Genomic DNA, 26,370 nt, shown 5'->3' with positions numbered 1-26,370 from the left:
TAAAAACCTGTAGTATTACATTTCCCGACACCGGGTTACATTCCGCGTCGCAGGTAGCAGACACATTGTGTGGGAATCGGATCACATCCGGATATAAAATGACGATAAAACATCTATACTCATACACAAATAATACAGGACTGCCATTAGGGTAAAATGCAAACGAACAACAGTAAACTCAGGACGAAAAAGGTAAACTCGAACAAAAACTGCATCTGACATATATAGCATCAACAAAAAATCAATCGCGTAAACAAACAAGGGCAAAGTCATGTCGCCTCAAAACAAATGAAACTAAAACCGTTCTTATGGATTTAACTGGTGAAGAGGATAGCTGATTATATTACTGTTACTAACGTAAGATTCCTAAACTGGTCAGGTGATGTTCATACACCGCCTCCCACAGGGGATCAGACGTATCAGATCTCATGATGTGCTGTCACTATCTCAGGAATGCCTCCCAAAAAGACTAATATTACTACATGTATGCAGCTAATGATGTGATTTCCACCTTGATTCTCTTTTTAATGTTTTGAACAGGACTCTGCCATGTTAATATCATTTATGTCATAGTTCTATTTTTCCTGGTCGTGGTTTAGTTTTCAAATCAAATTTAAAGTTTCGATGAAAATCGGGAGAAAGTTGATTAATTGTGTTCCTGTGTGTTTATATTTGTTTTTAGAGAAATAAGTTGACACAACAAAACAGTAAATTACCAGACTTACTTATTACAGATATCCTATCCATTCGGTGCAGGCCTTTAACCAGTGCTTTAATAAATCCCTTTAAAGTCAAATACGTTTAGGAGCTGCGGTTTCTGTTTACCATTAGTTAACCCGCAAGCCTTACTTTTGACCCGTACGTACAGCTAGGTGTGTATCTATATCACGGGGATTACTGTAGATTAAAGTCTTATATTGTACTTGTGTAAACCCTAATTGATCCTGACTCTAGCGTGTCGTGCGAGTTCCGTGCCTGCTAGGAGTCAATGTTCTTAACGCTCAAAACAGTACAGAGAGCTATAGCCTCCTCATCTACTGAAATCAACGTACTCGACGTTGAATATAATAGGGAAATCACAAAATGGCCACGTTTACAGACAGCAACGTACTCGACGTCAAATAGCATAGGTAAATCACAAAATGTCCACGTTTACAGACAGCAACGTACTCGACGTCAAATAGCATAGGTAAATCACAAAATTTCCACGTTTACAGACAGCAACGTACTCGACGTCAAATAGCATAAGTAAATCACAAAATTTCCACGTTTACAGACATTAAACTATCTTAAAGTCTCCATTACATGTATTAATTCTGAACGCCAGTCTATTCTATCCATATATAACAGCCTAAACACCTGAAAATACTAACAATATACTTCAAAAGTAAACTGTAATTCGTCTCAATTTGGGCTACATACTTTCGGTATCATAGGATTATTGGATACCCTCTATATCCAGTATTCCCGTAGAAATGTACCAAATACAAGTTCAATATGTGATGCAACTATGAACCGTTCCCACGTATCAACATGTTTAAAGACTTTCATATTGCCTATTAATAAACTGCAAGGCCAAAAACTAGTAATATGAGGAGTACTCCTAGAAAACACGAAAAATAACATACAAAAGCAAGCAGCTAGAACTAGGAGTAATGGCATTTTTACAGCTTTTCCCAGTGAAACTTTAAACTTTAACTTCAAATACAGCTAAATCTAGGCTTTCTCGCTTTGGTTTTTTCATTTGAAACTTAATGAGATATTCCCATCAGTCACAGAATGTTCTGGCTTTACACCGACTCGAGATCGGGGTATGCTCTTGCCAGGGCTGTCATTAGTGTAAACTGTATCACAGGTAAAACAGACAATAACCTTGAGGAAGGAAACACAATATTACAAGAATACAAAGAAATGCTTAAATGCTATCAAAATCATTTCAAATTAATGTCTTAAACAGTTGAAATAGATATGTAGACGATTATTTTAATTGCCCCGTTAACGACTGAGTGTCTCAAGTTACTTTTTACATTACAAGAATCCCCAGAATACAATCTGATAGACGCGAATACGTATATTAAGAGCCCTTTTATGCTTTCGAAAGAAATTAATAAGTTTTAAGCAAAGTCATCTGATATCAGTTATATTCATTGACTGTTTAAGCGGGGTTAAATTCATCACAACATTTTTGTGAGATCGCTTACCAACAGTCATACTGACATATTATGAATCAAAGTGACTCAAAATATTGAGGCCAATACAAAGACGCAAATTCAGCACTAATACGTAATAATAGGAATCGAGAAAACAGCAAACAAACGGTAAGAACCATGACAAAACTGAATCACAAAGTTGATAAAAAAGGGATATGATTCGAGCAAATACGAAAACAAACGGAAAGGAAAGACACAATATTTCCCCAATAACGAGGGTGTGCCAATAGTCTTTCAGAGCAGTAGGCATTTCTGTTGAAAGAGTCGGGGAGGATAATCGTATCTTGGTACTAGCTAGTGTACATACATGATGATGGGTTGTGCGATCAATAAATACATATCAATTACACTATTTAATAAATCATACGCAATCCGTTGTATTATATATATTTTTATTACATACTTACTTATAAATACGGGTTTTTTGTATATGCGATACGACACAATTGCTCTTACCTATATCAGCCCTCGCCGTTTCACACCCCAAAAGCTGTATCAGCCCCCGCCGTTTCACACCCAAAAACCCGTATCAGCCCGCAAAACCCGTATCACACCCCTTTTGGATTTTTTCGTTTTTTAATATTTCAAAAGAAAATTTTATCATCAGTAGCTTTTATAAGTAAGTATGTAATAAACAGAATAAAACATGACTTTTTCCATATCACACCCAGTATCAACCCTCGACTAATATCAGCCCACGACTAATATCAGCCTTCGGCCCTTGGGCTGATATTGCAGTCTCGGGTTGATACTGGGTGTGATATGGAAAAAGGCATGTATTATTCTCTATATATTAAAAAGACATAACAAGAAATACATACTGTATTGTAGTATTACTGCCCGAGGGTTGATATTAGTCTCGTGTTGATACTGGGTGTGATATGGAAAAAGGCATGTATTATTCTCTATATATTAAAAAGACATAACAAGAAATATATACTGTATTGTAGTATAACTACAGAAAGTAAGCTGCAGACAATGTACTGACACATGTATAACGTATGATAATGTTCAGAAATCAAAGTACCAGCATAACACATCATCACCCCAGATTTAACCGGTTTACAATTTACAACAGTAAACAAAATATCATTGTAGCAGTTATAAAGACTTAATCAAAGTAACAGCAAAAACAGGCAACTACCATTCAGTTTTCAGAATTGCAATAAAGCCTTCTTTTATAAAAACAAAAACAATAAAACCCTGAGATAATAACTTTATAATTGTGATTAAAACCGCATGTTTCTTGGCCAACAGTCACAATTTCAAGTCTTTTCCTTCTTCTAGCAAAATGTAAAAAAGAATACTCTTAATCAGTTTCTTGTCCTGTCCTCATACTATGTTTTTCTTGCCTCATTCGGATTATTTTCTGCATAAGTGACTTTACCAACCGACACCTTTTCTAGTTCTTTCTTATAACATCAATATTTGTTAAATAATAACTAACCTCTGTCGGAATATTTCCTGCACATGTGACTACAATAAACGACACTCATTCCATCCTTCCTTATAACATCAATATTTGTTAAGTAATAACTAACCTCCGTCGGAATATTCCCTGCACAAGTGACACTCGCGTATGTTTATATATTAAACATACGATAGCTTCTGAGTTGTAAAATACTCCGATACACAAATATCTTTCCACTTAAAAGTCTGTTAGAATTGTGTATACACTGGGTAGGATCACATTGCCGATAGCAGTATGTTAAATAACCTGTCGGAACCCAATTACACTAGAATAATGAATACGTTATTATCTCACGTAATTCCATCAGAAGTACAGATATGGCTTGCTAAAGGCACACAGTGGTCGTCAAATACGATACCCAAGAATATCCACCAAGTACAAAACACGAAACTCAATTTCCTAGGACGCATTCAAGAAAACACTCAGTCGTATACATAGTCATGAAATATGTTTGTTCAATGCGTGTTTTCAAATGTACAGTTTCTCAGACACACCTTTTATCATAATTTATTAAACACTTCCGCTGATGTGTCGTTGCCAAATTCGTCATTAGGTATTTAAAAGTATACTCCAGCGACACAGTATATATTTACACTGATCGACCACAGAGAGACTGGCCTGTAGTACTCACTACAATGGTTAGAGCTTACGGTGCCACACAAACTATTGTTTACAGGCTTAGATACTGGTCCTCATAACTTATGACTTGCAGAATATTCATAACCTTAGCATAGTACACACAGAAAGTGGTGGCAGTGGCTATTTAGCGTACATACATATAATGTAATGTCCGTCTGCACGGCCTGTCAGTTATAGTATATACCTGTCAAAGTGATCATCTACATACAAATAATCACCATGATGAAGGTAGATCGGCGATTTGTTTTATAGTACAAAATGATAGCAAATACACGTCCTTGCAATCAAAATGATTGCATTCAGACAACATACAGATCAAATATGTATACTACTGTACATTTTCATCCAAACATCAAAGAACAATTGAAGTTAGGTTTCATTAATTAATTAATTAATTTAGTTAATGAGGTTTGATACGACTGGATCTTAGTCGTCTCACAGCTTTTCTACGTTAAATAAGTTTGAATTAATATCACCTATCTTTGAATACATAAAGTTCTAATAATTGGGTTTAAAATGTACGCTTATATCGACTCAACGGCATCTAGTTTCATTAAAGCAATCTATATGTATTGTTATACTGACCAATAGACGGATCTCCTTATGTTATACACATGTATATAATATTCTTAAAAATACTTATATATATATGTATATATATATATATATATATGAAGTACTTGATGTATTGTTATATAAGCATCGAGAATATATACCATCATCCTGCCCTACTTAAACACAAACTTCCAGAAGTGGTCCGTTATCACACTGACACTCGTCACGATGCCTGCCGTAAACTACAGGAAATATAGATATGTTTCCAGGGTGTAGTACTGTTTGTTGACGAAAGACCATATACTACTCGGTACAGCGTGGCACTAGCTTTCCTGCTTACACATATGAGCATACCCCAATGACAAACTCCTGGATCCCCACTAAACACCAAATGTTTCCGTAATCATTAAATCATTAAATCAGGTTTTGAAATGAATCCGACCAGGAAATACATACACGATCTAGATGTTCACTGCTTGTCTATCAACTCCACTATATCATCTTCTAGTGTTCATTTCTATACCTGATCACGTGTCTGACAGCCAGGGAGTAGTTTGATGTAATTGTGACATTCATAATTGTAGCTCCAACCTTTGTTGAAATACTAACCCCGATGATCCCATTTGTCAAGTACGTATTGATTCGTACTCAACATCTTACGTCCACCAATTGTAGGTAACCCGTAAAAACATCCGCCCAGTGACATATACTGTTGGGTTCCCATGCATTCCTCTACGTCTCAAGCGATCCCGTAATCAAAGATACGCCGGTCAAGTACCTAGATTTCATTATAGTCCAAACTCAATATTTTATAAATATAGGTTGAAGTATACAGAGAAATCGGCTTTGATCCGTTCCATCATTATTTATCATAGATTGTGTGATATACTTCGGTATGCTTTAGTCTATGTAGCTTGTTACCGTGTCTGACGCCTACCTTGTCAGCTACGGTAGAGCCAGTCTGTTCAATATTATCCTAACACACAATTACAACCCGGTCGGCGGTCTCAATAATACTTACCGTGTTTTTTCATTATAATTGTACATTTCTAAAGACAGTGTAATCAACGATTAGGGCTATTTCAATATTTTTGAAACAATCTGCCAGTTGTTGCCTAAGAGTAGAGGACAAACTGCTCTTTTTATCGTTACCACCTGTTAATCTTTGTTCAACAGGTGGGATATGGTCAGCTCAAATGTCGTCTTTATTTAGATATCAACGTTTAACATTACTGATAATCTTGATATGATATTGATTATCTTATTCTTTATCTATAAATATGTAAATAAATTTTTAGCAAAATTGTTGAAAATTGCATAAAAAGGCACGCGCACCGTTCATTTAAGCAGGTGTATAACGCTAATACGGAGATGTACATTAGAATGTGATATTGGCCGATATTGTAAGAGGTCCAATTGTATTCGCTTATGACAATCTTACAAAGTAATTCTGTTTTTTACACAAGATATTTAAAACCAGTTCCCAGTACAACTCGGACAGAATGTTGACGAGTATACGATACATGTCTATCCTGATTACTACGTAAGTCAACATATTTTGTCAAAGAATTAATCACAACACAGAGAAACGTCGCCATGTTTGCCTTTGACCAAGAGGTATTGATTTTATCGAATTGGTCCTTGTAACTTCCCATTGGGTTTGGGTTTTTATCTTTTTATGCATATGTATGCTGTTATTGGTCCCCAATGCATATTTATGTGACAGTATTACTACACATGTCTCTAATGTCAGCTTGCCGGCTCGGGCACTATTCCTCCCCGAATACAATATTGCTGTTAAGTAAAAATAAAGGAGAAAATTCGTCACTGGATTGGTGGCAAGTTTGATCCACTTCTGATAACGGTGTAAATTCAATTATTGAGCTGAGGTAAAACTGTTACGCTTCAGTACTAAGTTTTGAAACATGATCAGTCATCTTCTATTATAATTATTTAGATTAAACCAATTAGAACATTACTTTAGTCATCTTCTGTTAAAATGAGTTCGATTTAAGGATGTACACCTCTGAGAAGTCAAAAAATTCCTGTATTAAACGTTTTTTCTTATATTGATTTTTGGAAAAAGGAGATAATGACATAGTAGAAAATGCAAAAAAAATATATGTCGGTGTGTTCTTTTTTGTGCTATGATCGGTCAAAGATACCAATTTAACACAATATGTGATTTTAGGTGAATTTTCGGGTTTTGACCATTTTCAGAACAAATTCATACAATTTCTTCCAAGTGTGTTATCAGATATGTATGAATGTTTGTAGAATTGATAAAAACAAATTCTTTGAAACTATGGAAGTAAAAATCTCTTTAACTTATTAATTTTACTCAGATATGCGATTTAAGTTACCCCTACCCCTTATTTTTTAATGGAAAAAATGCGCATTTTTCACCATTTTTTGCGGATTAAACGCTTGATATAAAAAAATCCTGTAATAAACTTTTTTTAGTATTCAATGAATCAAAAAAATCTAATACAGCCACATAAATGGGGGGTCGGTGTGCTTCTTTTTTGTCCCATTATTATTTGTGTAATTTTTCACCTTTTTCGGGGTCAAAAATCAAAAGTGCTTCAGTTAAAAATTAACAATATTACAAAACTTTCCACTTTTTTGCATATTATTTTAATCATATTGAACATTATAAAGTTGTACAGCAAAATTGAACCTGCTACAATTAAAAATGGTGACACAATGACAATTTAAGTGATCAATCTAGTGTCAAAAAAGGTGAATTTTGGCTCTTTGTGAAGCGCAAGAAATTCACATAAATACACTTTTTCAAAATGGCCGCCAAATTGGTCATTTTTTTTAAATTCTTGTAAAAAATGTTCTACACACAACAGACATCTAGTTTTTTTTACATGTTTTTCAGATGTGTGTTTGCTATTATACCTATCATAATTTGTTAAATATTACAAAACCCCGTTACACCAGATCAAAACGAGACTTGAACGTGACTGAAACCTCAGAAGAGTACATCCTTAAGCAATCAGAACACTACTTCAGTCACCTGTTGATATGCTGAGTGCGAGTGAAATTTTAATTGATGACCAAGATGCTACTTATATGTGGTGACAGTAACTGACGTCATACAGTATTGTCGATGTAAATATTGTATAAAATATTTACAAGGCGGCCAAGAAGACATTTCAAGTATTGAGAAATACGTCTATAGACATACTGTTGACGGACCAAGGGTTTTCTATCAATTTTGATTTTACAGTCTTTTTGTTTTCTATGCTGTTAAGTAAATAATTAAACTTGAATGAAGACATTTTACTAATTAGTTGTATTCTGTAATGGATCGTTTTCTTTTGCATTTGATTGGTTTAAAATATTCTTGTAGTCGCATCGCGTGACTACATGAGCATTTGTTGAAATTGATCAGACAGAGCAGTGAAACCTTAATTATTAAAACAGATTTTAACCAAATGTGCTGATTATTTCATCTTAATTGAAAGTAGTAAAAAAAGCCGATACTTTTTTCTTATGGAAAGGTAGCATCGTCGATTTAAACAAAAAAATGAACTAAATTCCATACCTGGACAAATGGGCCGATAGAAGCTGTTCGATATTATCACAACTTTATCTGTGAGGCTTATGTATCACGATACCTTGAAGGTTCACTTTGATCGATATGAAGGGAAAATGTACCACTAGGGCAGCAACTCTTGGAATATATACTGCATTGTGTGACAAATTTTCATTCAAAAGCACAATATGGACGACTTTTGTTGTTAATGGAACTGCTAGAAGAAGTATTTTACCGACTATTAAATTGCTTTTGTGGCTATTTATTGTCTCGAGTGCAATTTCTTTCACACACTAAGTTAGAAGAATCGTTGACATTTATTCACATTTAAAAGCAATGATATTTTTATTGTAATTGTACTTTTAAATATCTGGTGAACAGACTAGAGATAATTAGGTACCTGTGCTAATTTAGGTCGTCAGATTAAATGCCAGTAACGGAATACGTTCTTAAAGAGGTAAGTGCGAGGTACGAATAAATCATAACAGCCTCCTCGCACACATACGTTCACATTTAAAAGCAATGATATTTATATTGTAATTGTACTTTTAAATACCTGGTGAACAGACTAGAGATAATTAGGTACCTGTGCTAATTTAGGTCGTCAGATTAAATGCCAATAACGGAATACGTTCTTAAAGAGGTAAGTGCGAGGTACGAATAAATCATAACAGCCTCCTCGCACTCATCAGTGTGAGTGGGACGTCAATTATACACCTATCGATAAAGCAGTTCTACTTAATAATTATATTGGATAGTTAAATTTTATAACTGAAATTGTGAAATCTATAGAATGTATCACCCCTTTCGTGACTGGGCATCATATTTGTCATTAAACTGTATTCAATTTTTCAATTTAAATTACTGCAAGTAGATGATTTTTACCATCAGGACAATGTGCCAATAGTACTCTAAAGCATGATTAAATGCCTTTGGTACCTTATACCTGTCTCTTGTATCGCATTGACCTTTAATTCCCGACAGTCGATCCTATAATTTGATGTATTCGACTTAGCTGCTAACTGATATATAACATTTAATGAAATTAAAATGTGTTTATTTTTCAAGTGAGATTGTCAGCAATTGTCACAGTCAAATAATCATGTAAACTTAAACCATTTACGTTGATAGCGTTTGTCCATTCTCAAGCAAACTAATGACAATACTGTTATTTATGAAAAGGCCTCAAAACTACAAACTAAAATACCAATTTTCTGGTCCTGGTATAACGTGCAGAATTACTGACTACACATGGTGCTACGATACGGGGGACGTTAACTCCCTCAACAACAGACGGATTAAAAAACAGGCATATAGCTTCATTTATAGGAATAAACTGTCGTTTCTACAGAACCAAAAGCATAGGGTAAGCTTCACAAGAGTAGTTTCTTCGGCATTTTTTTTTATCAACTTAATAATAATTTGATGAATTCATATCAATTGGATCAATAATTCATTTATTTATGTTTCAGACGATTATCTTCAACTTTCAACAAAATTTTGAAAACCACGCGTTATGTACTGTACTGTAGGTATTCCCTCCCCAATTATTCCCAATCCTTCAGTTTATATAAATGCTAAATATTGTTGCCCTTATTGTTAACAGTACTGACAGGTTTATATGAGATAAGCGAGGTGTGTATCCCTACAGTATAGGTGAGTGTAACACTACGCCAGTTAAAGTACTGGCTGACAATACACACATATTGGGTTGTCTACTTTGGCCGGTCACCAACGACTGGGGTGTCCGCCACCACTATAGTACCGTTACAATCTGTGTCAGTGGAAATATGTGGCATGGCATTGTCACAATGTCACCGACTATGAAGTGAAATAGTGGGGAATCTTAATAAGCGGTTTGTTTTTTAAACACCAAATAATAGTATGATATCAGACAGGCATTTGTAAATGAAACAATTCGGCATTTAAAGTTAGGGCTTTTAAACCCACAACTTCAATGCATAACATATAAGATGAACCTTTCACAAATGATCTGGGTATGAAGCCAAACCGTCGGCAATTTGAATCACATTAAATGTATCCTCCACACACTAACACAAAATCCGAACTCACTGTCGACAATCACAAAGCCAAAAGGCAGTATTTATCCTACTAAAGACCAGGTACTCCATAAAAAATAAGCATTTCTAGCAACGCATGTGGTATCCGTCATGACTTCTGCTGTCTGGAAAAATTACACCCAGTTCATGGGCCAAATCATTAAACATACCGAATTTGCATTGTAATATTCAATATAAGAGCGAAACCTAACACAGAATCATTATCATATCTAAAACTGTTTCAAGTCCATCTCCATATAAATGTGTTTGAATAAACAAACATATCTAAAAGAGCGTGACAAGCCTCGACAAAACAAGACTGTATTACTACTTAACTCCATCCACAACCTCTGAATCCAGGTAGATAAGTCAAACCATCAGGTCATTCCCTCAGGTATACAAAACAAACAACTTCCCAATACTACATGTACCTATATCAGATGAACATTTCGTGATTATTAGAAGTAGTACAGATACAACATACCTTGTTCGGAAGTACTTTTACGGGATGTACTTTAAATCGGTCGTCGCTTCACACAAATAAACGTGATATATATCACTCCAAATACAACTGAAAGCAGTTGTACATCTTCAAATATGTGTAATGGAGGGAAGTGCATCAAACTCACGTTCTACGCTACCACAGCGCTAGGGGCGACACACAGAATCACCACATAAGCCTACTCACTGAAAATCAGCACAGATGAATCCCTTGAAACTCACATAACAAGAGTTTACGTAAGAAGCTGTATTGAACTCCCGTTCTGAAAATCATCGCAAACCCATAATGTCGTATCCATTTCACTATACCGTAACACCTCCTTCCGTGTCATCGTTGTTTATTACCGATCATTACAACCTACTGAACGTTCGTGTTAGGAGATGGGCGGTCTGCCGAGTACTCTATTATACCTAGAGTAAGATACAATCACACCGACGTATTCGTTAGTGTAGTGGGATTGCTTTGGCCTCGTGACCTCATTGCTCGCTAACGCTGATGACACGGGCACCTTTGATCTGTAATCTATTTGTTGGACAAAAGCACACGCTTCTAATTGTGTAGGTGTTTGTCGCTCAATGGATGAGCCGGACAAACGATTAACAACATCAGGACTTATGTATACAAATGGATTTACACATTTGACCACTGACACATTTGTCGAGTTATTCCTCTTTTGTTAAAACAACAACAACACAGATTCGAAGCGGCAGTTTTTGAATGACAAATTATATTTGAGCACGCACAGAATGGGCGTTAAAACTAATATTGGAGAACATCTTTCAGAAATACATCGGTATGAGACAAAAACAGTCAACCAAATTAACAGTCCATAGACAAAGTGCTATATATAGTTGTTAGCTTCACAGAATTTGTGTATAAACATTTGCATCATGTACGCAAGAAATAGTCTACGATTTTCAATAGAACTTTGAATATGGATTTCTATTATATGTGAACTTAGTGAAAATATGCGTGAAAAGTGCAATACACAACATGACGATATTGTAATAACAAAACAAAACAAAACACAAAAAAACACAAAAAAACGCTGACACTGCTAATAGTAAAGCAGGCAATCGAGAATATTATGTTCTAAATGAAAGAATAGAAGAGACAATCAGGCTGTTCAAAAACAAGATTTCTGAAGATTTATACACAGGGAAAGATTTATCAAACGTATTACAGCAGTTATACTACAATAATAAACCGTATACAAACTACTGAGACTGTAACAAAAGCATATTCAAAAAATCTAATACAAATTCTGGGACTCGCGGAAATTGTTAATAAAGCATAAATAATTGTATATAATACATCTTTTGTCTAGGAACATCTTTAGAATATGTTGTCATTTTAAGTCATTTTGTTAACTGCTACAAGTGATCTGTTAAGACAGATTTAAAGTCAAATAGAAAAATAGATATATCAACAAACGGGAAACAAATCGAAATATCAACACGAAAACAAACAACAAGGAAGACTAAGACGACATCATAAATTCCGACAAAGGGATAGGGTACGTACTGTATTCATGAAACCGTGCTAGTGTTCAAACCCAGAACCTGTGCTCAAAACTAATTTCTAGTGCAGTAGTGAAATATTAAGAAAACACATGTTATCAATGATATGGAAGAACCTTAGAAAGACGTCGAATACCGTTTTAAATGTTTACACCAGGCTTTTTGACCGTGTTGTATGATTAAAGGGCAAACAAGAAAGTTAGCATGAGCACACAATCTATACTCGAGCATGAAAGCGGGTTCATAAATATTGGCCCGATAGACAACAATCACGTGCTCCACATGGGTGTGTGTTTCCTGTACCACATGTGGCCCCCGTCATGATGTCTCCGTGTTTTATATTAGCATCTGCTGTGTCATCGTAAACACATACATTGGCACTTTTTACCACCAATAAAATGATAAGCGTTGTGTTTTGTTAGCTCCGTCATGTACTGTAACTTGACAATCTTTTATGAACTGGTTTGACGAAGACAGGACTGCAGTAAATATTGTAAATAAATTGATAACTTGTTTTGCTATTAAACATCCAGTTAACATTTCGATATGTTAAAAATTTCACCTGAACTTACAACAGATATAAAATACAAAAGACAACTATGAAAGAATATACACAAACATGGGAAAAGACAGGATAGGCTTAACTCGTGTAAAATGTACACGTCATTATAATAAATAACGGGCGTATCTAAGAATTCACAAATTCTACCAATTTGGAGCTAACAACTTGCACCTACTTAACAGCTGGTGTACAGAAAAATAAACACAAATCGACACAAAGGTAGAAAGTGATTATAAGGGGTAGACGACCTAGAAAATCAATGATTCGAGTAGATAGAAATGTTGTGACAAAGCGATCACAAGTTTTGAATGAATACTATTCCGGGCCGTCTATTTATCCAATTTCCCGAAGATATATGTATTAATGTACATTCTTTAAACTTCCCATTACGAAACTACGAAAATGATCCAATATAAATCGTCTGAATTCTAGCCCATATCACCTGAAGAAGACGAATCTGTGATATTTTCACAACCAGTGATACAGACCTTAACGAATTCAGATAGACCACATGTATCATGTTACCTATTTTAAAGAATACATCATTAAAATATAATCAGGTATAGATAAATACAAAGTGAAATGATATTTTACCTTTGAGGATCAAATCCAGGTGTGTGGTGTGTCGCGAGAAGTGACAGTGTCGTCATGTTTACGTGTTATATGATAAACACTGTACACGTTATACATCGGGAACACAATTATTAATCGCATTTTCATAGCAATCTGTGGACGACTCCACGACATTACAATAACTATTATACATCCTGGCATCTCCACCATGTAACAATAATAACATATACAATAATACCTCCACGACGTTACAGTTTATGTTTGATGGACTATATTGTCTAGTCTATGTTTGCTGTATATAACGAGAGTGTAAACATTGAACCACTTGAATACCGACCCATATAAATATCTTGTCCGATTAAAGTCAAACAAGTGTATACCATGCCACAAAATAAATGCTTTCGATAGTACACACCTCATACACCATTCACAGCTGCAGTGTTATATCGAACACGACTTCATGAACTGTTCAAAAAGACGGTGTTTCGTTCATAGAAAACGTTGTCACAGACCATTCACAAGGACGGTGTTTCTATCGACAACGTTAACACGAACCACTCACAGGGACTGTGTTTCCATAGAAAACGTCACAACTAACAGCTACCATGTTATATCGAAAACGACCTCACGAACCGTTCAAAAAGACGGTGTTTCGTTCATAGAAAACGTCGTCAAACCATTCACAAGGACGGTGTTTCGTCGATAGAAAACGTCGTCAAACCATTCACAAAGACGGTGTATTGTCGATAGAAACCGTCGTCAAACCATTCACAAGGACGGTGTTTCGTTCATAGAAACCGTCGTCAAACCATACACAAGGACGGTGTTTCGTTCATAGAAACCGTCGTCAAACCATTCACAAAGACGATGTTTCGTTCATAGAAACCGTCGTCAAACCATTCATAAGGACGGTGTTTCGTTCATAGAAACCGTCGTCAAACCATTCACAAAGACGGTGTTTCTTCGATAGAAACCGTCGTCAAACCATTCACAAAGACGGTGTTTCGTTCATAGAAAACGTCGGCAAACCATTCACAAGGACGGTGTATTGTCGATAGAAACCGTCGTCAAACCATTCACAAAGACGATGTTTCGTTCATAGAAACCGTCGTCAAACCATTCACAAGGACGGTGTTTCGTTAATAGAAAACGTCGTCAAACCATTCACAAGGACGGTGTTTCGTCGATAGAAAACGTCGTCAAACCATTCACAAAGACGGTGTTTCCATAGAAAGGTCACAACTAACAACTACAGTGTTAGGATAGAAATCATCACCGAAGAATATTCACAAGTACAATGTTTCGATAAAAACAGGACTGCAGTGTTTGAATTCAAATCATTATCCAAGAGCATTCAAAAGCACAGAGTTTCAATAGAAAACGTTGTACACACAATAAACACGTACAATATAACGCTATGTATAATGGTGGTACTATATGGGTATGTGAACCACTGAGTACCGTGACTGAAGACGTGACTTACCCATTACAAACCTGTACTAGCTCGTTATCACACGCTTCACGAACTCCACTAGTCATGCATACCCGTTCAATTAGTCTGATGAACTTATTATAAAACTTCTACTTAAAAAGTAGAATTTTAAATTAAATAAATCTATTTGCGGGTTTTTAACGACGGATATGAAAATGTTACCGTTATGGTGAGATGATCATCAGAGTAAAACTGTGAAAAATAACATGACTTTAAATTCTTTATTTGTTGATTGGTTGATTTAACTTAAATCAACAAATAAAGAATTTTAAGTCATGTCATTGCTTTTTTGTATTACAATTATAATACAAATATAATTGGCTGACTTGTTTGATTACATTAGCGCAAAAAATATGCATCAGACTTTCAAGCGTGGGTAGCAGTAGCATGGCATTACCAAGAGTCATAAAAGGATTATTTAAATAGCGCATTAGTATCGTATATACTTATTGAGGAAGCAATTAATGCATATAAATAGTACTTAAATAAACTACTACTTTAGTTTAAGCGATAAACAACAAAATGGAATAAATGCATACCTACATTACTAAATATAGTCGTGTCCAATTTATGATGTTGTTTTTGAAGTTCCAATTTATCCAGTAGAAGTAGATATCTAAATGGATGTCCTAACACTCGAGATGAAATCGTGACATTAGCCAACACTTCTAAAGACTTACTACTTCTATCTATTTCAATGTCGCACCACGAAGAGGACAACGACGTATATTCAAATGGCTTTGCACACTATGAAGCTGGCATCGACCCAAATCATAAAACTCAGAAGTCTAATAGAAAAGACCGGATAAACTTAAACTCTAAATTCCTCTGAGCGATCTCTTTCTTTTCTTGTAGTCAACTGGACTTTTATGAAAGATGCATGTAACACACATATTTGATTGCACCTATAATATTTGGTAATAAATCGAGTATGCCAAAAGTGAATTACGCTCCATCATACAGCTGTTTTGTCCTTCTAGGATGATAGTGGTGCTAGGCGCCACACATGTGGAAATTCATATTGGTCTAAGCTGCAGATGAAACAGAAAAGGAGGTGCGTAAATACCTGTAAATGACCGATTAAAAATACACGTATAAATTGACAACTGAACAACCCTCGAGACTGTGGTGTAAACATGTACCAAGGCACTAGATCACTACAAACGTTTACATTGACTACTTCGTGTGGAAGTGTTAATGTTTACCTATTTATTCAGTTTCCTGATAATGAACATCACATATACCTGTAATGACGGGATAATGATGCACCTTTTATAATTCTGCATGGACGACAAATCACGTGATGTCACCTTTCACTGTTTCGCTATTCCAAACTGACATTTATCAAACAAAACAATCGCAATAGTCTTATTGCAATTTTTCATTCAAACATTGGGATCGATTTACAAAATCATCTAAAGTACACATACAACAAAATTTAGAATTCCTGTTTTCTTCATTTCAAATACTTATTTAATCAAGACAAATATTTCACAAAAAAAACATTTGACTATAAACTTACTATTTAAATTAAACTCGTGACTTAATACTGGATTTGTTATATTATTATGAAAGCTGTCTTAATGCACAGTCAAAACGTAAATGAATGCCATCCTCAAATATATTGCATCCTCTAGGAATACGGATGTGTCGAGGAACGTTTGAGGCGTACACTTTTCAATCTTCGGCTTTTCAGCAATATTCTACAGTAAGAACTGATCAATGAGAAGCATGGTTACTCTGCCAGTTTGCTATTATTTACAAGTATATGGTATACTATTATTGTCAGAACCGAAATTCATTCTACTGGAAAAAGTCAGTTTTGTATTTCTTATGTCAGTACAAAGCACCCAAAGAACCGAAAAGGACGTTAATATAGTAAATGGACCAATGACCTATGCCCCCTGTAGCCAATCTTACAGCTATACCGGTAGATATACTGTGATGTATAAATTAGGAATAAAGATCTTTATCTTTATAAGAAATATCTCTGCATAAAAATAACTATCTTTATCTATTCTGTAGCACGATATCAGCATCCATCGAAACATGAATACCTGACGGCTGTTAATACCACATTATTATAACATTACTGTCCTCATGTTGGTTTATCTGTGGCATATTGGTCATTTCCTGTACTGCTGATATTGCGACCGTGACGGGTTTGTTTTTATTACCTTCAAGCCTAATGGCTAGGAAACTATCGACACAACAATCAAGAAAAATTGAGTTATAATATCACGGATTACATTTTTACTTCTACGTTTATATGTGCTCGAAGGGAACTTCAAATTCCAAGCATCTGAAGATATTTATGTACTGCAAAAACAGTCATTTTCGCGAGCGATATTTTCTTTTTCAGTTACTACATCCATTTCCTTTTGCCGAAATATTTAATATTAAATATTAAACAGAACATACAAAGCATTTCACAAATACCAACATTGCAAACTTAATAACTAGCTTTGAACATATCTTTCTACATAGCAACAACCTCGAGTATGCAATTAGTACATATTGTATGTACCTACCTTAAACTACAAGACACAGACATATCTTCTTGACAATCCATCTAAGCATCACAGTTAAATATCCACCAAGAAACAGTGTGTTGTTGAATCAATCGCTCTTGTACACTGTTTGTAGGCTAAAAAGTCCCAACATTTATATGTAGTTCATATCGCTATGGACCTCCTCTGCCGTGTAGTTCATTAGAAAGATAATAACGAGAAACGGTGCCGTTCTGAGCTCTAGCTTATCATTACTATAGTACAACAAGCAATCTTGTAGTACAACAGGCGGTACGTCATAAAGCAATGCTAAAGATCCTTACTATAGTAAAGCAGGCGATACGCGCGTGTTGAACAATCCAGTATACAAGATCACACGAGTGCATACACATAAACTCTTTCCTGAAGACCCGCTGACAAGAATGTAAACACATAATTTATTAAAACATTTTTATCAGATTTTAAAAGTCCGTCATGGGGTTACGATTCCCTCCCTTTGAGCAATCCGTTAAATAATGCCGTAGTCCGTCTATAAGTGAGCAAAAACAACATGATGGCCGCCATTAACATCATTCTCATTCGCTTTAATTGGTACGTTAGCTTACATGAAAGTAATATAACATATTGAAATGCGTTATCAAATTACTCTTATACTTTCTAAATTGAAAATGCATGATTTATAGAAGCCATTTATGTCACTTTGAACGTTATATGTTTTAAAAAGACAGGTCATCAATAACCGTATGTAAACATTAAATAACACAGAATACATCATTTGTGATTTAAAAACTAGATTTTTAAATAAAAGTATCCAACTAGTAGTCAATTAAGTTGATTTCAGTTTGCTTATCATTCTTTACTTATGAAACAGAAAATGAATTTTAGAAAAAACAAATATGAGTATACAAATATCCTAGGAGAAACTTGTTTATCCATTCCCTTTGAATCCAACAGTAAACGCGGAACAATATCTCGCTCTTTATATAATACCTTTTATACTTAAGAAAGCTATTCCCCAACTGTTCTTAGTTAGCATAAATTTAAATATGTAAATCACCAAAGAAGTATTAATACTTTCATTCTTGTTTATCATTAAAATTGTCAAGCATAAAGTAGGATGAACTCAAGAAATAATCGAATACTTTTATACTCAGAGATTGAAATGTTGATTAATAAATATGATAAGGCGGACTAAACTCCCATCTAGTCCTTCATTAATAATGGCGTTGAAAACCATCACATGTTACATTCTATGTTTGATAAAATAATGATTATAGTCATCAATTTAATTTGCTCGATAGCCCCAACATATCACTAAGCCTCTGTAGTATTTCCCTCCAGCTCCAAGTAGCTACTGTATCCGCTTTTATGCTATTACATGTGTAGAAGGGTATTTTTGTTCAATATTTCCACAATACAAAGTAACCAATAGCGCCTTCTTCCCAAAACTATCCACCATTACGACAAAAGGTGGCCATTGACGCCTGTATCTCTAAGCTATGTATCCACCTTAATGACAAAATGTGCCAGTAGCACCCCTTTCCCTTAACTATTCGCGTTTATGCTCATATGAGACCAGCATTGTCTTAACTGTTTTGAATTGTCACGATCATTTGAGTTAACACACAGATCTTAAGGAATTTAGATGAGATATGATGCTCGGTGAGGGGCCATCCAACATTGATAAATTCGGTCGGAATGAAAAGTCATAAATGCCTAGAGTCATCAATCTTTATTGATAAGACTTGATAAGATTTGACAGGTCGTGTTGTTAAATCTACATTTTGATCGAAGTGGGCTGGCTGACCAATACACTGTACAGAATATAAACAATATTAAAACGATCGTATCTGGACAGCGGATGTATGAGGGTTTCCCTGGGCAAGGGTGATGTATGAAAGTCCGGAGGCACTCGTTTAGGAAGGTGGATTGATAGGGGTTTTAAGGGCAAGGCTGATGTATGGAATTCGGGGAGGGGTTCTGTAAAGTAAGGATTTTGGGATTGATTGGGGGTTTCTAGAGCAAGAACGAGTATGAAAGTTATGAGGGACTGCGGTACGTTAGGAAGGTTGATGTTGACAGGGGATTGATGAGGGGTTCCCAGGGTAAATAAAGTGTACGAATATCGGGAGGAAGGAAGGTCAAGAAAATATATTTGATTTATGGTGCGAATGGTGTATGGAAGGGGGAAGGACTTAGGTAGGTCCTGGAGATTAATTTTGACAGGGGATTAATAAGGGTTTCAAGGGAGAGACAAGTGTATGAAGGTCTGGAGTTGGGTTGGAAAAAGGGCGTTGTAATAACAAAAGAGGAATTGAGAGACAATGGGCAAAGACATGCATTTATATGCACCGAGGCAGGGTGAGGATTGAAAAGTACTATATCGACAAAATACTAGGGACAAAATCCGAACTCAAAGTATTTACAAAGAGACAGCAGGAACTGAGATTACATAAAAACAAAACGGGTGAATGTGGACTTTATGTATGTGGAAATATAAAACAATGAACGTGTAACGCACACAACAACGTATAAGTAAAAGGAAAATCTGCATGAAGGGAGAAACATGAAGGAGGAAAGGTGGTAATTGGACATGGAGGAAAAATAGGTTATCACATAGGATACAATAGAACGGACCTTGTAGACATAACGGGACCTGTAGTTTCAGTTAAGTCTAAATATAATGGAACCTACAGCTACACTCGGGTCTAGAAGGAACCTTGTTAACATAAACGGATCTGCAACAAACCTGTGGTATAAACGAATCATTATAAATTAAAGGGGCCGGGACCACTAGCTACACTCAGGTCTTGAAGGATCCTTGTGTAATAATAGGACCTGTAGCTACACTCAATACAGAAAGAATTTTGAAAACAGAAAAGCTGTACCCAAATCTAGACGAGATTTTGTAAGTCTAATAGGACCAGTAGTTAAAATCGTGTCTAAAAGAACTTTGTCAATATAATGGGACTTGTATCGCACTCAAGTCTAAAACTAGTAAACATAAAAGGCCCTGTAGGAATGTCGCGTTTGACTACACACACGACCATTACAGCTCTTTACCAGTTAATGAAGCGGTGCATGCTAGGCTAGTGATTTAAATTAACCTTATAACGTATGATTTACCGTTAGTTATGATAGCGGTATCACGATAACAGGGCTGTTCACACCAGCTCTATCTGATTCAGTGTACGCCATGTGTTTGTTTATATTTACTTTGTATACGGTTATACGATACACTGTATAATGAGGCTGTCATTATGCTTTTCGTTTGTTACCAATTTTTTTTAGTATACAACAAGCTTTTGAAAGTATTATCAAAACCTTCTGATAATCTAAAAATGGATATAACTTACTTACATGTAATGTTTAACCAGTTTATAAAATCGTATATTTTTTTCAGTAAATCTCAGAAAAAATAGTATATTATACAATCGCCATCAAGTTATTATAAGAAATCAAACCTTTCCTGCAAAATACAAAATGCATTATCATTTGTTATGGCATGGATTTATTCTAATTCGTTACCTATATTCATTGTTCGTGGTATTTTACAGAATGCTGCATATGACTAGGTCATCATAATAGCTGAGCATTAAATTAGGATATTGCGTATATTTAAGCAGGTACATATAATAACATACTTTAGACACCAATGGTCCAGTTGATTGAACGTTGTCTTACTTACCCCTGTACGTTCGTGTATTCAAACGTATCATGCCTACAATTATCACTTTTTGTAAAGTAACAAGAGAACGAGTCTTTAGAGCTCGTGAATCCTATCCAAAATGATGAGTTGACCCACACGTGTTGTCACCGTCATTAAAATGTCCCAATATATAGAATACATGCCAGTGAAATAATAATTTCAATGCCACATTCTGCTGTTGATGAATGCAATAACAAGCACATATTCCATAAAAGATATGAGTTACATATGATATAGCCTCGGACATGTTTATCTAAGTACAGACAGGTTCTGTACCTGAATACCTTGGACAGACTAGGGATTGTACTGTGAACACGGTCAGTGTACCAGTAAGTGTTATAGAACACCAGTCACTGAGACAGAAATCGGATCCACAATACCCACATAGTCCTATAAAACCCAACATGTTTTTATTGTAAACTTGGACAAGATTTGGGGATTTAAAAAGTCAATTTATTCCGAAATTCGAGCTTTCTGCATATAAAACCATATCATTGTTTATGACTGAAGAACTGTCAATAGATATATGTACCAGTGTTAATGTAGTACGGGAACACTGTGTATTTACAAGGACAACACTTTCTTCCGGTCGTAACACATCTATTTTATATATTTATGTTTTGTGTGTGTGTGTGGGGGGGGGGGGGGGGGGGGAGGGGTCAGCAACTTCTTTCCCTTCACAAATTATTTTGATTCGAAGAAAAGAAACGCCAGGTTTGGGACCCTGGGGATCAGCCTTCTTATAGTATCTGTTCTCATACGGGAGAAACATTCACGTCCAAAACCGAAAGGAACTTAAAACGTTGTTGACAAAAAGGAGTATATTTGGAAACGATAATACCTGTTAATGATAAGCAAACAAGCATCAAATATAAACCACTATAAACGAGGTAACTTAGCAATGTCAGAAGTTATACAATATCCCCTCCAAAATTATGACAGAATAGCAAAGAGCATCAAAGGGATATATCTCCCAGAATTGTAATACACTAGCTAAGACCGTCTAACTGGAAATCTCTATCAGAATTGTGACAGACTAGCTAAGAGCAAGGAACTTAGCATATCTCCCAAAATTGTGACAGACTAGCTAAGAGCAATGAACTTAGCATATCTCCCAAAATTGTGACAGACTAGCAAAGAGTGCTTACATGTATCTGGGAATCCTTTTATAAAAGTTAGTTTGATATTTTGAACATTGACGTAGATAACGTCAGAGGGAAATTTCTATTTCCCCGAAAACTTCCAGTTGTTTAAGTATAAGGAAACAGTCCACCTCCTTTTCCATTTACACAAGAAAATACATACTGTAACACCAATTGGTGCTTTTATCAGCCTATAACAATTTTTCAGTTATCATTCCTGTGCCTCTTACAGCTTTGACGATTATCTCCATATACACTTGTAAATTGTGTGGGAATCTTATACTTCTCTATTGACAGATAAGGTAAGGTTTTATCACAACATTGGAACTACCGTTATACTATTCCCTATCAAGATTTATCCAGGGGTTTCGTTCACTTTCGCTCTCTGCTCCCCTGGAATATGTCATTGCAAAATTGAAGGCTCGATGTGCACCACCTTGTTGATGAGACTAGTTCGATCCTTTGATGTACATCAAAAGAATCTCGCGGTCGCGTAACGGTAAAAACTGACAGGTTTTGAAGTCGAGTGTCGCTCCTTTGTAATCTTCAAAGTACATGTATCAGCGTAGCGATTGGTCAGGATTTTTTTTAACCTGAGACCAATCAAACAGCTATCTTCGTGCCTTCAATTTTGCTATGACATATTCCAGGGGTGCAGATAGCGAAAGTGAGCGTAACCCCTGGATATCGAGGATGATCGCAACATGACAAACTAGCAAACTAGCATGTGGTTATAATAACAACAACATACTACTTTCGCAATTGGTTTATCAGAAATTCACATTTTAGATAACAATGCCTTTTGAAACTGACGTAAACATTACAGGAACAAACGTCTTTAGTGACGAAGAGTTAATAATGTCTGTCCCAAGCATATTTTAAAAGCGATCGAATGTCACACTTTTATATCTACTAGAGAGTCCAGAAGGTTAATAAGAAGGATCCGATAGACTTATAAACTTATTCAGAAACCTGAGCTATTAGCGTGCGAGTATAACAGGGAGTAGGGAAGGTTAGGAAGGGTAGATAATGAATGTTTATTAAGTTCTTACCTTCATTCTGGCAGCCATCGTGTTTACCGTTGTGGGAAGTTACATAAAACGCATGAGAGACGTCGTAAAATCCCCAAAATACCTATACATATATCAGTGTTCTATCCGCTCAATAGGAAATGTTTAAAGGTTCGCATATTCTTAATGGGATACATTATCTCCTCAAGCCATCGACAAGGCTGATCGAAAAGGTATTAGATATCACAACGTGAATACACAGGATAGGGTAGTGTTAGAGAAGGACGTCTCGTCCCCTGTATAACGGCCTTGTGTGTACGTATGTATGTGTATACAAATATGCATTTACTGCCCAGACCCAGAATTGGGTCAGTTATATGTCAATATATTAACAAAAGATCTCATCATATTAAAATATATAGCTTGGATTGAATTACTAATTCAAACAAAGATAAAGTGACTTGAGATCTCCAATGTAAAATCGGCGACGCCTTAAGTGGCCACAGTGTAAACTGTGTACCGTGTTTTGTCTACAGAACAGGATCCGTTACTTCATTTATACAAATATTCACTCAGCGAATATTCAATGTTCATATACCTTCACATATTGTACTGTCAGTATTATTTAGCAGGTGCCCCGCCAACAAATCTATTTAATTGTTTGTGGTAGATTAGCTTGTATTCGTCATGCTCTATCAATTACTCTCATACTCGCATAAAGGGAAGATGTCCATGCGACACATTTACTTATAAAAGAGTAGAGATCTGTGTACTCGTTTTCGACATATTCAATATTTGCCCTAAATATGAATCAACGTGAAAGTAAGTACATATGTAAGAGGGTTAGAATGTGTTAGACATGTATGTTAAATATAGCAGATGTGACACGTACCGCGTATTAAAAAGTTTAGAAATGGTGGTAGAATGCAGTAAAAATATTACAAAATGATTGGTCACTTAGTAATTATCCTTTGTTAGAGACTAATGAACAACCTTCCGCATTAAGTAAAACATGATACCCTAATAATAATGTCCGATATTGTCTATTTATGCTGGCACGTCAATTACTGGGTGTGTAAATTCCATAGCATATTCATCACGATACGCCTAAAACCAGAACCTACCCTGTATTGTTTAGGAACAATGTAAAGTACAATAGCATGACTAATTTTCCAACAATAAAGACACAATTCCGAGCCTCTTTGTCACCGCATTACGGTAATAAGACGAGATACTATTACAAGTCAATAACGCTGTCTTGATTTTAATAAGCGAGGTTAACAAGGAACAATCTATGTATTTAAACAAAAACAATTTTATTGTGTTTCAAAACCAAAATATATGTATTTAAGTTCCCTGTGTATAAATAATTGGAAAATAGGACATTGTTTGTGTTTGACTTGATTGGTAATTAAGACTTATTTTCGCCAGATGGACAACTTTTGATCATTTCCACTTTATGTACAGACATGTGTCAAAGACAAATTGGAAAGTGAAATTTCTGTTTGAACAATGAAGGACGTGTGTTGTTATTGTCGTTCTGACCTGTTAAAGAGTATATACGCCAGAAGTTTACATTGAGTTTTAAACTGTAATAGTAATGAGCCCATCAACTATAATAGTCATTACCCGTCCTCAATACATGTATAAGGATCTAACGTAGAAATGTAAATACAGCCACAAAGCGGATTACTTTTTAAATTTATACAGAATATATGTCACTTTTCACCTTCCAAACACTCGTGGACGACCACGTTTTCCCAAAAAGCAACAGGCAAATAAAGAAGTATAAACAAAAGCTTGGTTATAACTCCAAACTCAATGAAAGTAGGGCAACATATGAACGAAGCAAAACAGATTTACTATGACACGAGTGACAAAGCACAAGGAAAATAAGACCAGATTTCCGGAAGGGTAAGCGTCTTCTGGTTTATCGATGACACCCGCCATGTACAATTTATACATCTAGGTCAAACCCAAGTTACATCACGTAACAAATGTTAGAACTGGAGCAGTAAAAACAAAAGCAGGAGACATTCAAATCATCAAATCGTTGATACATATATATCGCACAACAAAATAGAATATACGTCGGCGGGGAAAGCACAGATGTTACCATAGAGAAAGTGTAGTTTCACGATAGGGAAATCGTTATCTTACATGTTGGTGAAGCAAACCAACCTTGTTGGTAATATTGGAATTAAACATCAAAGAAAAAGATCGCTGATGTAGATTAGTTTGTGTTGTTCTTAATTTTAAAGGTATATAACATCAACATGATCAGTAATCGTTTTGTAATTTAAAGACAACAAATGGTTGTTCTAATTGAAAGTGAAAAAACAGGACTTGGCAAGGTCTTTGCTACAAGGCTTAATAAGCTCTTGATAGGGCCAGCCTTTTATGAAAACCAAGAGACTACCAAGATAAGGACAAAGTCTGTCCCCTTGGCTACTGTAAAAAGCTTACCACCGAATTCGACAAAGATATAATCAACCAGCAATGCTCCTGAATTGTTTATAACCAAATAATTTATCGCGGTACGTTTCTTGTCGAGAAAGCTCTCATAAAAGCGGGGAAAAGTAGATTAGTGAATAGATTGGAAATTCAAATATCTCTGTGATACTCCCCCTACGTTCGCGTACTACAGTATATGTCCGTCGTCAACTGCGTTCATACTAGAGTATATGCTGTCAAAGTGAAGATTAATCATTATGTGGACAGCTACATTTTATTTAGCGCGGTATTCAATGGTTGAAATGTTAATGAATTTCACAATAATGACATTCCATTTTATGTTGAAATTTCGGCATAAAAATGTCATGCTATTTTCTACTGTCCTTATCACGTCGCTGATGGCCATAGTGTAAG

General features: G+C 35.5%; 1 protein-coding gene across 4 annotated transcripts in view; it reads right to left on the bottom strand.

Annotated features, from left to right (window-relative positions):
• The window catches only part of LOC110450192, a 107,835-nt gene that overhangs the window by 46,374 nt on the left and 35,091 nt on the right, over positions 1-26,370 (bottom strand). Inside the window, exon 1 of one of the 4 annotated variants that reach the window (XM_021497527.1) lies at positions 23,545-23,613. The exons of 2 other annotated variants lie outside the window; for them this stretch is intronic. In XM_021497527.1, the coding sequence (XP_021353202.1) occupies positions 23,545-23,562 (18 nt within the window). In that variant the 5' untranslated portion in view covers positions 23,563-23,613. Of the gene's footprint in view, positions 1-5,036; positions 5,058-23,544; positions 23,614-26,370 lie in introns of those variants that run through there. One more of the 4 variants, XM_021497537.1, reaches the window with a different exon arrangement.

This window comes from Mizuhopecten yessoensis, unplaced genomic scaffold, assembly GCF_002113885.1.
Source record: "Mizuhopecten yessoensis strain PY_sf001 unplaced genomic scaffold, ASM211388v2 scaffold523, whole genome shotgun sequence".
Lineage (NCBI taxonomy): Eukaryota > Metazoa > Mollusca > Bivalvia > Pectinida > Pectinidae > Mizuhopecten > Mizuhopecten yessoensis.
This window is presented reverse-complemented; position numbering and strand designations above follow the sequence as displayed.